This window comes from Lygodium microphyllum, chromosome 8 (genome assembly GCF_053477565.2).
Source record: "Lygodium microphyllum isolate KBCC chromosome 8, Lygodium_microphyllum_v1.1.10, whole genome shotgun sequence".
NCBI lineage: Eukaryota > Viridiplantae > Streptophyta > Polypodiopsida > Schizaeales > Lygodiaceae > Lygodium > Lygodium microphyllum.
This window is the reverse complement of record NC_141142.1, coordinates 61,581,366-61,595,942: the sequence shown is the minus strand read 5'-3', so window position 1 is coordinate 61,595,942 and position 14,577 is coordinate 61,581,366. Positions and strand designations below refer to the sequence as shown.

Here is a 14,577-nt window from a genome sequence, read left to right as displayed (position 1 = left end):
CGCAAACGCATCATGATTTAATTTAAAGAGCGTCGAGCTCTCACCCCTGCAATTTGTAAAGATAGATGGGTGGTAGGAAGAAAGCTAGGAAAATATAAGGACAATGGGAAAAAGAGCCTAGGCTATAGCCGACCATATAAAAAAGGAAATAAGGGAATAACCGCCTAAAAGGGATTTAGGGTTTTGTATATAAAGTTGAAAAGTGAATGAGAAGCTCATTATTGTGTGTGGCTAAAAGTAACTCTCGTTTTCTTCTCCTCCTCCTTGTTCTTGCTTGCTTGAGCTTGTGCTTGAGAGAGGGAGTGTGAGAGTGTGAGGAAGTGAGTGTGAGGGACCGGGGAGGAGAAGCTCTCCATCTTCTCCTCTCTTCTTCTCTTCTCTTCTTTTCTCTTATCTTGCTCGCGGCAATGGAGCTTGGAACGTGGAGCTTGAGGATGGAGCTTGCTTAAAGCTTGCACTTGGATCGTGGAGCTACCGGAGTGCGCGGGAGAGGAGGTAACTCGATCGGCATGGAGGTAAGCTCACTACACTCATGAATAGGTAACGCGTCGGTTATGTGAGAGGTAGCCATTAGTGCTCGGCTTGGAACGCTTGAAGCAATAAGCGGTCCGTGAGTCTTGGTGGATGAGCGAAAGCTCCCACACATGCATACAAATACCTTTGTGTAACAATGTTATATTTGAGAGATTCAGTCCTGGTACTTCAGAATGTGGAAACACCACTTTGATATCACACACTCACTCTTGACATAAACAAAAAAAAAGTCTACCGACCTTGATGCTAATGATAGCATATACAGAGAAACCAGAAGTTATATACATGACTCATTAACAATAGATCAAACAGTAGAGCATACCTGGAGAATCATTGCAGCTAGAGCAACCCACTTGAATATATCCAGTCTATCCTCAATAAAATCTTCTATGCTGTCCAGTTCCCCAGTTGAATCCTCAGGAATCACCTGCATGATGCACCATTATGAGACAATGCACAGCTGGACAAATAGCAAATACTAAAAGATGCAGCTTAGCCCTCTGACTACTCACATCTTGCCAGTTACTATCAAAAAAGATAAACGCAGCCAGAGCTAACTCCAAGATCATGAAGAGTCCCACAAAGGTAGAGTACTAGCTTCTGTTAAGGATGAAAACAGATGACAAGAACCAGATTTGGCAGCATGCAAGTAATTTTGAACAATCAAAGGCAAAAATTTGGATACACAAGAAAGACAACACCCATTTGCTGTAGCTGCTGCAATGTAGCCAGAACATGTGATCAATGTTATAACTACCCCTACAATTATGAACAGATATAAGAACCTGCACAAATGCAAGTAGATAGGTCAGAAAAGCAGATGTAGTCTTTTTCTAAGTGTATATATTTCCAACTTCAACATCAAATACTCTTCCACTTATACATCCTAACAATCTGGAGTGCTGAAATACTTGATGAAAGTAGTTGATAACAATGAGTATATCCATCATACATTCAATGGCTACATACTAATGTGCATTTACTGGCAACAAACTAGCAGCATGGCATGCATGATTGACTCTTCACAATCTTCAAAGATGATGTCGAGCCTTTCCAAATGCAATGAAACTTCAGATTACCATATAAACCTTTACGACAAAGTGCAAAATAGTGGGGTGTAGAGTGGAGGTATTATTTTGACATTTTTGTTGATAAGAATGATAAATATACATCCTAAATGCATTCAATGACAACATGTAGCAGCATTGTATGAATCCTAATAAATCTTCAAAAGACAAAAATCAAAAAAAAATATCTCGACCATTTTGGATGCAACAAACTTCAAATTACCATGAAAAAATTAGCAGCAAAGTGCAAAATGGTGAGTAATCCAGGCGGAGCCTGTTGATTACAAATCAATGTAAGTCTCAAATGTCCATTCCTATACACTACATGAAACTATCAAAAGCGGATGCAGTGATGGAAGTGTTGAGGTAAATTACCATTAGCTTTCATTAAACAGCCCCAAAACTCAAATTAATTGATGAAATTTAACCATTCTTTTAAACTGGGAGCAATTCAAGAGGGTTTCAATGTCCACATGTAAACCCTAATTTGGGAGACCCCAAACTTTTCATAAATAGACAGCCTACCCTCCCACTCAGCCCAATCACGTTTTAGCAAGTCTGAAGTGCTAGAGGTTCGCTACCCACACCCCATTCATGGACGACGTCTCAGCTGAAGCTGCCCAACATTGTCTACACCCATCTACTGTCTGTTTCCAGCCTCCACCTTGCAGCTCGCACCTCCTACTGATGTTTTCTACCGTCACCATCCCTACAAAGACTGCGTTTGCTGAGTTTCTCTCTCCTGTGCCTGTCTGACACTGTTCCAACATCCACACTGCTGCATTTACTGCTGCCAAACATCTTCGGAGGTTGCCTTACTGCATTTCAAGATCTGTTGTTGTGCGTTTGTCACATAAGCATTGTATTAATCAAATTCATTCATTCCAGATTGTTCATTGTTCATTGTCTTTGAGTTACCCTAACCCTAACTATGTTATGTTATTAGTCTGTGCTTTATCATACAATTGTATTTGTGTTTTCGCATTTAGGGCATTTCTTCACATGGTATTAGAGCTAGGATTTCTTTGAAGAAACCTAGACCATTGATCTAAAAGCCCTTCGCAAGCAACAAGAACAACGAGGGGACGATATGACTTCACAGACAACATCACCGCTTCATTCTCTTGCCAAATCAATCAAGAAATGAGTAGGAGTGGGTCTCATAGCTTGCTCCACTAACTTCCAACATGGCCAAAGAGACATCAAACTACCATGGAGTCCAAAGACCCTACAAGATCTTGAGAGTTGTGCACAATCTCATTTTCATGTATCAAGCTCAACAAGAACTTTAAGGTACATCTGAGTTTTTCCCTTTAAATTCAATGCATTGATCTAATGATTTTGCAAGAAGGATGGAAGCTCCACAAGGGACCAACCATCCTGTCATGGAAACTTGCGTGGATTACAAACATTTCATCTCTTTACCTTTCACATCTCTATCCGTAGCATTCACTTCTTTACCTCTTTTATCTATGTCATTTACATCTCTACCTTCATTCACTCCTACGTCAAGTACACAACTTAATCACAGTTGAGGGAAACGAGGAAACAAAAACATCAAATTTCGAGAAAGGGGAAAAGGAAACACCACGTCATCCACCATGGCAAGCCGCAGAAAGGGGACGCACCTTAGAAGCTAAAAATTAGAATACAAGTTTCATATTCAAAATCAAAGCTTGCTAATTTCCAAGTCTTAAAGAAGCTTTTTGATGCAAACAAAGATTATAGCAATTATTATGTTGATTGCAAAGAAAGAATAATTGTGAATAAGTGCAAAACCATACAAGAGAGTGAGTGATAATTAATTATCATCTCTTAGTTCCTCTTTCTCTGTGTCTCCCTCTTCCTCATCCATGTCATAAAGATCAATTTTGAAGTAGGCAAATCCTCCTCATTATCATCCTCTTAATAAAGAAAGTTGAAACAGATAGAAATAGCTCTAAGCTTGATCATTTTAAATGATTAAACATTAAATATTTAACAATTTAAGCTTAATTCATGAAACATTTAACATTTAAACATTAAATATTAAACGACTATTTAATGTTATGAGTTTTAAAGAAAATACTACATTAAAACATTTAACATTTAACAACAAAACATTAATAATGCTTAAAGGACGTGACAATTCAAAAGCACAAAGAACATGAGATTAATAACACTCAAAATGCTACATTTAAAGCACAAATAATATGACGATTAATAACACTATGCTTAACAAGTATAAAAAAACGTGACGATTAATAACACTACCTTTAAAGCATAAATAATATACTCTATTTTGCTAAAAACGTTTTGGGCTTGTTAGAAAACAGGGTGAACCGAAACATTTCCCCAAGGGAAAATGCCACATGGCAGCCATTTCCCCAAAGAAAAAATGTTTTGAGCAAGGAAACATCCTTTGGGTCCTCCTCCACACATTTCGGCATTTTGGTCCTGTAAAGGGGCGTTTTGGGGCGTTTCCTGCTCTACGAATTTAATACTTCTCAATCTTTTGAGTCTACTTCCTCTTTTCAACAAGATTTGGGTGATTCTCATGAAGCAAGAACCATGCAATCATAATATTGGTTCATAAGTCTTGAAGAATATAGATTTTTGTCCATGAACTCAAAGAAAGGTGATGAATACAAAATATCAATTCAACTACCTGTAAGTTCTCCCCCTCCTTTTCCTTCAAATTTTACATCTCAAGGTCATTTTGAAGTAGGTGAATCATCTCTTTCGTCATTTCAATTTAATGCATTTAATGAACAAAAGGAACCAAAAACATTTCCAACAACTGCATCTACTAATCTATTCAATCTCCCACCCATCCTTCCGTCTACTTCGTATCTTTCTTTTTATATCTAATAAGTACATCTTGCATGTCATCATACACCACACTATGGGAGTCCATCCTTAAGCACACCATTTAGGACCTGGTCTTTGTGAGAGAGAACTGGATCAAAGCTTAACACAAAAAACCAGTAGACAGGAGAGAGTGAAGCACGACACCCAATGCAATAGACAGAAAGAGTGTAAACTGAAAGTACAAGATACTGTCAAAGTACAGCGATGCAGAAGCGTAGGACAAAGACTGAGAGAGAGTGAACACAGAGAGGAGAGAGAGAGAAAAGGAGACAGTGTAAACGCAGAAAATCTGCGGTGTAGTATGTTATATAAGAGTATAAAAATACACAAGGGGGCAGAGGAAATATCTGCATATGTCTCTGACTTGATGACCTCGATCTCCGTCAGCCCAAGCAAAGTTTGTCTCAGCCAATAGATCTCAAGATCAGAATCTGAAATAATGAATGCTGGAGTGTCCACAAAATTGGCTATTAATAGCCGAAAAATAGGAAATCCCAGCACCAAGTTGGCTGCATTTAATGGAGCCAACTGAAGAAAAACTGGCAGACTGCTCAGAACTGCAGTCCGACTATATCTGTGCCACGTGGCACATGTCTGCCTGTTGACATGGCATCCACGTTGGCCGTACTACTCTGCTGTCCGGCTGGCCAACTGTTTAGGAAATGACACTGTCTAACACCCCCTCTCAGATCCTGGATGGGTCAAAAGACCGAAGGATCTAGAATGCAGCTGAAGAAGAGCCTGGGGGAGTGCCTTCCTAAAGAAATCTGCAAGATTATCCTCCCTTTTGCAATACTCCACATCAATGGTCCCATCCAAAAGCTTCTCCCAAATGAAGTGATACTGGATCTCAATGTGCTTCGTCCGAGCATGGAATACTGGATTCTGTACCAAGGCAATGCAACTCTCATTGTCGCACCACCAAAGAGTAGGACAAGGCTGAGGATAGCCAAGCTCCTCCAACAATCTCCAAAGCTACACAACCTCACATGTGGTGGAAGACGCAGCCCGATACTCCGCCTCAATAGAAGAAAGGGCTACAGTGGGCTACTTCTTGCTACTCCAAGAGATAACACCTGTACCCAAGGTAAAACTGTAGCATGTAGTAGACCGTCGGTGGTCCACATCGCCAGCCCAATCCGAGTCACTGCAACCTGCAAGAACCAAAGCTGAAGCATCTGTACCTGCGGGATAAGAAATCCCTAAGTACGAGGTCCCCCTCAAATACCTAAGAATCCTCAAGGCAACCTGCCAATGCACCTGTTTGGGTTCTATCATGAACCCTGCCAAAAGACCCACAGCAAAACAAAGATCAACACAAGTGTTGAGAAGCCAAATCAAAGATCCAATCAACTGACGATAGCGTGAAGCAGCCATCACGGGAGAATCTAAGTGTGAAGTGGCCTTCCAGTTTGGATCCATAGGAGTAGTAATGGGCCAACAAGTCTCCATCTCAAAAGTCACCAAGAGCTCCTGAATGTACCTCTTCTGAGAGATGAAAATCCCCCTCTGAGACTGATAAATCTCGTAACCCAATAAGAAATAAAGAAGCCCCAAATCCGTCATCTCGAATGACTGATGTAAAGTTGTCTTGGTCTCTCGGACCTTCTGTGCATGATCCCCTGTCAAAATCAAATTATCAACATATAACACAAACAACACACGACCACCCTCACAAGTGTGCACATAAAGCTGCGTATTGGCCTTGGAGCGCCGATATCCCAACTTCGATTGAAGAAACGAGTCAATCTTCTCGTTCCATGCACACAGAGCCTGCTTGAGGCCATACAAGGCCTTCTTCAACCTACAAACTTTCCCATCCGAGGATCCAAAGCCGAGAGGCTACTCAGAATAGATCTCCTCCTGCAAGTCACCATTAAGAAAGGCCGACTTCACATCCAACTGATAAACAGGCCATCTCCTATGGCCAACCAAGGCGAGAACAGCTAGAATAGTCGCCATACAAGCAGTGGGGCCAAAAATATCATGGAAATCAATGCCTAGGCACTGAGCAAAACCTTTAGCAACAAGGCGAGCCTTGTGCTTGTCCAAAAAACCATCGCTAAGGTGCTTGGTCTTGAAGACCCACTTGACACCAATCACCTTCTTGTGAGAGGAACAAGGCACAAGAGACCAAGTGCCAATCCTCTCAATAGCCTCCAACTCAGCTTCCATGGCCTTCCGCCAATGATCAAACTGCAAAGCCTCCTTCACTGAAGTGGGCTCTCGATCCTGCATAACACAAGTCAGCAAACAATAGTTGGAGCAGACAAGCTCTGAAGAATGTGCCTAGTTTCTCCATGACCTCTACGGTCCATCCTGCAGTTACCACTCCTCAGGGACCCCCTCGATCCCTGAATCTCGAAGTGTGTCACGAGCCCAACGAGGAGGAGGACAAACCTCTCCCCATCGCTCTGCATCTGCTGAAGACTCGAGAACATCCACCGGCAGAAGCTCCTCGAGGGTGGCCGATGGAAAAGAAGACTCAGAATGAAAAGAAGAACCTCCATCAAGAGGCTCTGGCTCCAAAGGAATTGTCTTGAGAGCCTAACTCTCCCCTGGATCTCCAAGGACCGGGTGTTCTTCACCCCCCTCTGTGGCCGGAACTTCCACGAACCACACATCTCGGCTCGTGTAGACATTCCGCTTAACAAGATCAAACGAACGATAACCTTGGGATTGGGAGCTATAGCCAACAAAAAACTGTCGTCAGGAAGCTGCCTCAAACTTATCATGTTGCGCCTTCGGAATGTGCACATAAGCGTCACACCCAAAGATCATGAAATACGAGACATCAGTCTTAGTCCGGAAGTAACCCTCAAAAGGTGTCATCTTATCAACAGTCGAAGTGGGAGATCGATTAAGGACGTGAACTACGGTAGCCATTGCCTCGGCCCACAGAAACTGAGATGTCTGTCGGTGCTCCATTATGCTGAGTGCCATCTCGATCACACTTTGGTTCTTCCGCTCCAAAATGTCACTCTTGTGGAGTGTTGGTGTTAGCAAACTCCTAGTGAATGCCCCTATCTGCACAAAAACGAGCAAACTCATTAGACATAAATTCACCTCCCTTGTCTGAACCAAGGTCTTCAATCGCCAGCCAAAACGGTTCTCCTCAAAGAGAAGCCAATCCTTGAAGTGAGAGAAAGCCTCCGACTTCAAAGTCAAGAAATAGGCCCAAGTCATCCTGCTGTAGTCATCTACAATCAACATGAAGTACAAGCTCCCCTTCAGAGACTCAGTCCTCATCAGGCCACAAAGATCCGTAGATACAAGCTCCATGGGTAAAGTAGACCGCCTAGAAGCTTTGTTAAGAATCGCATCCCCAGGCAATTTCCCACGAATGCAGGATACATATGGCTGATGGCTCACCACTATGTCCGGCAAGCCTCGGACAAATGACCCTCGCGACGCCTTCCGAAGGTACTCATAGTTCAGGTGGCCAAACCGAGCAATGCCAAAGCTCGAACGGTGTCTAAGAAGTAAGAAGAAGAGAAGTAAGAGTTGAAGAATATTTCAATTTGTAGACGCCATTCTCCTCATATCCTGCAAAGAGAACCTTACTCGTAGTTCAGGTGGCCAAACCGAGCATGCCAAAGCTCGAACGGTGTCTAAGAAGTAAGAAGAAAAGAAGTAAGAGTTGAAGAATATTTCAATTTGTAGACGCCATTCTCCTCATATCCTGCAAAGAGAACCTTCCTCGATCCACAATCAAGGACTCGAACAGTATTACTGTCAAACTCCACCAAGAGGCCAAGAGCACAAATCTTATGGACAAAAAGTAAATGATACCCCAAACATGGCACATGCAATACCTAAGAGGTATGGGTACCACCATGTCCATCTGGAATAAGCTACATCTCACCCCGCGCAGCAATAGACACAGAAGAGCTGTCTCCTATGAGAATCTGCCCACACGAAGGTCGCAAATGGGCAACACCAACGGAAGGAGTAATGTACCATGAGGCACCACTATCCACACTCTCGAGCCTAGGGAGCTATCATTGCAACATCAGAAGTCTTCGATGTAGAGTCCTCAATGACTGCTAAGTGTAGAAAAGCAACTGATTAGGGTGCAGCCACCGCTCTAGAGTCCTTCGTGTCCTTCTTCTTGGTATCCTTCTTGTCTTGGTCGGGGCAATCCCTCTTCCAATGATCGGTCTTTCCATAAATTTGGCAAGTCGATTTCTTCTCCTTGTCCTTCTTGGATTTGTTGTACTCCTTATTATTCTTTTGGTCCTTTCCCTTCTTCTGAGAGGCTTGACCAACCAATGTCTCCAATTTGGAAGCATTTTGCCCCTTCAATTGTTCCTCTTGGTCCAAGACCATAGAAACCAACTCTTCCCACCGAAGAGTCGACTCCCGCCTTGATGCAATAAGAGCGGAATAAAAAGTACCGAATCATAGCGGCAACCAGGATAGTAAAGCGATCACTATGTCTTCAGAGAAAATAGGCTTTCCCGCATTATGAACCTACATCTGAAGCTGCCGAAGTTTGTTGATGTGTTCCTGAAGCGAAGAAGACTTATTCACAGACAAAGTCCGCATCTGTACCTCCAAAGAAACCCTCTTCATCAGGGTCATCCGGTTGTACATTTGGTCGAGGTCTAGCCATATCTCACGAGCCACTGTCAAGTGCTCGATGTGAGCTATCACGGCTATGGTACAAGACAAAAACAGAAAAGATCAAATCCTAGCATTCAATTCGTCCCAATGAGACTGGGCCTTGGTCAACTCCGCACGAGCATCGGAAGAGAGTTTGGACTCATCCCTCACCAGTTCCGCCAAATCATAAGACTCTAAAATGGCCAACATCTTTCTGCATATGTCTCCGACTTGATGACCTCGATCTCCGTCAGCCCGAGCACAATCTGTCTCAGCCAACAAATCTCAAGATCAAAAATCTGAAATAATGAATGCTGGAGTATCCACAAAACTGGCTATAAATAGCCGAAAATTAGGAATTCCCAACACAAGGCCGATTGCATTTAATGCAGCCGACTACAGAAAAACTGGCCGACTGCACAGAACTGCAATCCGACTGTACCTGTGACATGTGGCACATGTCTGCCTTGCTAACGTGGCATCCACTCTGGATGTACTGCTCTGTTGTCTGACTGTCCAAGAAATGACACTGTCTAACAGGTACAACCCTTAAACCTTAGGGTTGCAGAGGGGTTTTCACAACCGAACACGATAAGTACCCGTAAGTGTGTGTCATAAGCACATACAAAATAATACAATAAGTCTAGGAAAAAAAACCTCTCCTATCGAGAGTAAAAAGTACCCCAGTGTCCTACTAATCACCAACACTCCTATGTGAGCGTAGGCGTAAATGAGACGTGAGTGAAATATCCAACAAACCCCCCTGGAGTGAAAAGTGATCAAGAGTATAAGAATTATCCGCCACCAAAGGAGATTAAATTTAAAGCACTACAAAATGCTTCAAATTTTTCACGAGGAAGAGCTTTGGTGAAGATGTCTACCACATTACCGATGGTAGGACAATTGACAAGGCTGATATCATCTGCATGTAGCCTCTCTCTGAAAAAGTGATAATGTATCTCAATGTGTTTCGTGTGTACATGAAACGTTGGGTTCCGTGCCACTGCAATGGCACTCTGACTGTCAGTGAAAAAAGGAGTAGGCTCCGTAACAGATACATCCAGATCAGCAAGCAAGCATCTAATCCATACGCATTCAACTATGGTAGTGAAAGCTGCCTTGTATTCAGCTTCACATGACGATGTGGCAACAGTGGACTGTTTCTTGCTAAGCCAAGATATGCAAGATGAGCCAAGAAAGAAACAATTGCCACTAGTGGAGTGACGTGAATCATAATCACCAGCCCAATCAGAATCTCTGTAAGCATGTAACTGCAATGGTCCACCCTTGGCATAAAGCAATCCAAGAGATCTAGTACCCTGCAAGTAACGGAAGACACGCTTAACAGCTTGCCAATGTGACATGCGTGGCTGATGCAGATATCTGCTCAAGGCTGAAACTGCAAACTGTATGTCTGGCCTAGTGTTGCATAAGTAAATAAGACATCCAACTACTGAAGCATATGTGTGTATATCAAACAAATCATTGTCATCATGTAATGACAATTTAAGTCCAGGTTCCATTGGTGTACAAACTGGCTTGCAGTCCTGTAAGCCAAACTTCTCAAGAAGTTTACCAATGTATCTTGACTATGATAACCCAATACCTCTAGCATCATGTATAAACTGAATGCCCAAGTAATAATGCAAAGACCCCAAGTCTGACATGTCAAAAGTTTGCTGCAAATTTTGTTTAAATGCTGAAATCTGATCAGCATGTGTCCCTATAAGCAAGAGATCATCAACATAAAGACAAATGATCAACATGGATCCCCCCTCTTTACATACGTAAAGGGTAGACTTAGATGAGTTGTTTATGAACCCTTGGCTACACAAGAAAGCATCTATCTTTGCATACCAAGCTCTAGGAGCTTGTTTCAAACCATACAAAGCTTTTCTCAGCTTGCAAACCAAGTCTTCCAAGCCCTCAACTGCAAAACCAATGGATTGCTGTACATATACTTCCTCATGAAGTTCCCCATGTAAAAATGCAGTTTTAATATCCAACTAATACACAGTCCATCCATAGTGAGCAGCCAAAGCAACCATACACCTGATGATCGTCATACGGGAAGTAAGAGCAAATGTCTCCTCATAGTCAATGCCTTTTTTCTGTGTATAGCCTTTAGCTACAAGCCTTGCCTTGTATTTGTCAATGGATCCATCTGCATCCCGTTTCAGCTTGTAGACCCATTTTGTTCCTATGGCTTTCTTTCCAAATGGCAAAGACACCAAATCCCATGTTTGATTCTTAGTGATAGAATCCAATTCAACTTTCATTGCTGCCATCCAATGCACACTTTGTTGTGCATCTTCAAAACATTCAGGCTCCTCATCATCAAAGGTGCTTGCTGCCATAACAAACTCCATGGTATGTGCAATATCATGCATACGAGCTTGCCTTCTAGTACGACCAGCCATGGGTGCATCCAAATGACTATCTTTCATAGTCTGTAAATACAATCTAGGCATTTGTCTTGCATCCTGACTGTGCATAAGCTCTTCCTGAATTTCAGTTTCAGCACTTTGTTGAATATTCAAATCAGTCAATGGCTGATTTTCTGCATTTTCCAAAGGAGCAGCTGGCTGAGCATTGAGTTCACTTGCTGAAACTCCAGCTGAATCACCAAATGTAATGGGTAGCAGCCCTTCAAATACATCATGGGCAGCCTGATATGTGTCTAAACCAACCACGGACAATTCTAATTTTTCATCAAATAGTACATCCCTACTGACAAACACCTTTAGAGTCTGTATCCTTCGCTCTCACTGCTATATCCCATAAAAATGCATTTAACAGCCTTGTTATCCAACTTTTTCCTGAGTACCTTTGAAATATGTGCATATGCAAGGCACCCAAAGGTACGAAAGTGTCCAATAGAAGGTTTCCGGCTGTTCCAAGCCTCAAAAGGTGTAATTTTCTTCAAAGCTTTGGTGGGGCATCTGTTCAAAACAAGGCAAGCACACATGACGGCTTCCATCCAAAAACTGTGAGGCAAGCTCTTTGCCTTCAACATACATCTGGCCATCTCCATGAGTGATCGATCCTTTCTCTCTGCAACCCCATTCTTCTGTGGAGTATAAGCAGTAGGGTACTGATGGACAATGCCCTTCTGCTTCAAAAAAGAATTCAACATAGAGGACATGTATTCCCCCCCTTGGTCCGAACGAAGAGTCTTAATTTTACAACCAGACTGGTTTTCAACAAGTACAATAAAAGCCAAGAATGCATCATACACTTCTGACTTTTTGACCAAAGAGTAGACCCAACAAAATCGAGTAAAGTCATCAATAAAAGTCACAAAATAGTAACATCCTCCCAATGACTTTGTTTGCATAGGTCCACATACATCTGAATGCACTAACTGCAACCTAGTTGTTGCTCTAAAAGCAACATCACGGGGAAAAGAAAAACGATGCATTTTCCCCAAATTACATCCTACACACAATTGCTCAAGAGGTCTAGCATCTATATACACTGTAAGAGCATCAAGCTGCCAAAGTTCACATGCCCCATCCTAGCATGCCATAACTCTGTCTGTATCATAGCAGGAGTAAAAGTGGATATCAAATACGCTGACTGATCAACTGAAAGAGCATCCAACTCGTATAATCCATGACATAAAGTGCTTGTCAAGACCAAAGTCATGTGTTCTTTGTCTCTTACCATGCAATTGTCATCATCAAATGTGACCTGCAATCCACAACGTGCCAAAGAAGAGATAGAGAGCAAATTCTTCTTTATGCCTGGCACAAATAAAGCATCCTGTAGGCAAAGAATAGAGCTATCAATGGCTGTGAGCACAATCTCCCCAATACCTCTAACAGGGTATCATGCATTGTTGGCACACTGTACAGACTTGCTAACTGGAGCTACATGAACAGATGCAAATAAATCTCTGCGAGATGTAATATGCCTAGAAGCACCACTGTCAAAAAACCAAGTGCATGCATCCTCAGTAGAGCTGAATGCTTGATCTGCCTAAAAGGTGTCGTAACAGCATGTGTAGAAACAATAGTCCTTGTCTGCAACAAAGGACGCGGACTCAGTAGCACTGGAAGGAGCATCAGAAACAGACATTCCTAACTCTTTTTTCTTCTCTTTGACAATGCGCTTTCTGCACTCAGTAATATAGTGGCTTGGCTTCTTGCAATAATGGCATTTGCCCTTTTTGGCTTGCGTGCCCCCTTGTTTTTTGTTTGCCTGTGATGTGCCAAAAGTCCCAAAACTCTGCGGAGCATTCTTCACTTGGTTGCCTTTGCCTTTCTGTCTAGCCATAAAAGCCTGCTCAGAGGCTATAGCATCCACACCACTACTCCTCCGTGTTTGCTCCTCCTCTAGAAGCAAACTGACTAACTGAAGAAAAGTGATTGACTGCACGGCAATCCTCATGGTGAGGTTTAAGGCCGTATGAAAAGCCAAGTACAAATAAGGTAATGAGTTCAAAAGGATAGATATCATCTGTGCATCCAAATAGTACTCATCAACATTCATGAGTTGCTCTCGCAAGTCCTAAATTTTGTTCAAGTGATCCAGAAAGAGATGCCAGTCTCATTCTTGCCTGCAAATATCTGCTCCAAAGTGAGCCAAGCTTCTCGTGAAGAAGCTACTGAACGAAACTATCAATGCAATCAGTGACAAAGCCTGTGCATCCCGTGTATCCCATGCTTTTTGAGCTACTGTTCTTTGGGGATGTGGCTGAAGTGGAGCAAGCTGAGATGCCCGTGGTGCACGTCCTCCTAGAGGAATAGCTGGAGCCACGACTCCAAGTTGAGCTTCTTCTCCACTGACATAATCCCAAAGATTTTTTACCACAAGTACATTCTTCATCATGAAGGACCAAAGCGAATAGTTATTTCCATCTAATCTGTCCTCCTTGGATACATAGGTGAAAACATCTTCTCCCTGATTTGCCATGGTTTTCAATTACCAAATAAAGATGCAAAAGAGCAATGTCAAAGCAAGACTACACTGGAAATCTGAAAATTTCCAAAAATTACAAGAAATAACTTTCTGCAATTAGTGTGAAGAGGTGCATTCTATCAAAACTGTTTGTTATGCACGCAATCCAACGTGCAATCACTGTTCAGCAACACTGTACCAACAAAATCCCCAAAATTTCTTGCCTCGGGTTTGTCAAAATAGTCTATCAGTGACTGTAACTGCAGCGCGTATGCCAATGTTCCCAGAAAACATAAAAGCCCCAAAAATTTGTGATGAATGTGTCCAAAAATTGCATTCAATGTGTCCCAAACACGTTTCCTAAATTCTGTATCTGTGGCGTGGGAACCCCTGCTTCCAAAAATTGCACCTGAAATTAAAAATTAAAAAAGACCAAAAAAATTTACGGTTTTACTGGGGCAGAGCCGTCAAGCAGGTGTTCAACATGTTGACTGGTAATGGGCGGACCAATTGTAAATGAGCGAAGCGATTGACGTTGCAGGGCAAGGGCAGGGCACGAGCACAATCATGTTAGACAGTTATTTCCTAGATAGACGATGGACAACAGATCAGAGCAAGG

At 42.4% G+C, this 14,577-nt stretch overlaps 1 protein-coding gene across 1 annotated transcript in view; it reads right to left on the bottom strand.

Moving 5' to 3' along the window:
- The window catches only part of LOC148032371 (tobamovirus multiplication protein 2A-like), a 37,492-nt gene that overhangs the window by 11,187 nt on the left and 11,728 nt on the right, over window positions 1-14,577 (bottom strand). The window contains exons 4-6 of the mRNA XM_087683022.1: window positions 1,220-1,319; window positions 1,047-1,127; window positions 857-961 (exon numbers count right to left, since the gene is read on the bottom strand). Coding sequence (XP_087539148.1) covers window positions 857-961; window positions 1,047-1,127; window positions 1,220-1,319 — 286 coding nt within the window. The remainder of the gene's footprint in view (window positions 1-856; window positions 962-1,046; window positions 1,128-1,219; window positions 1,320-14,577) is intronic.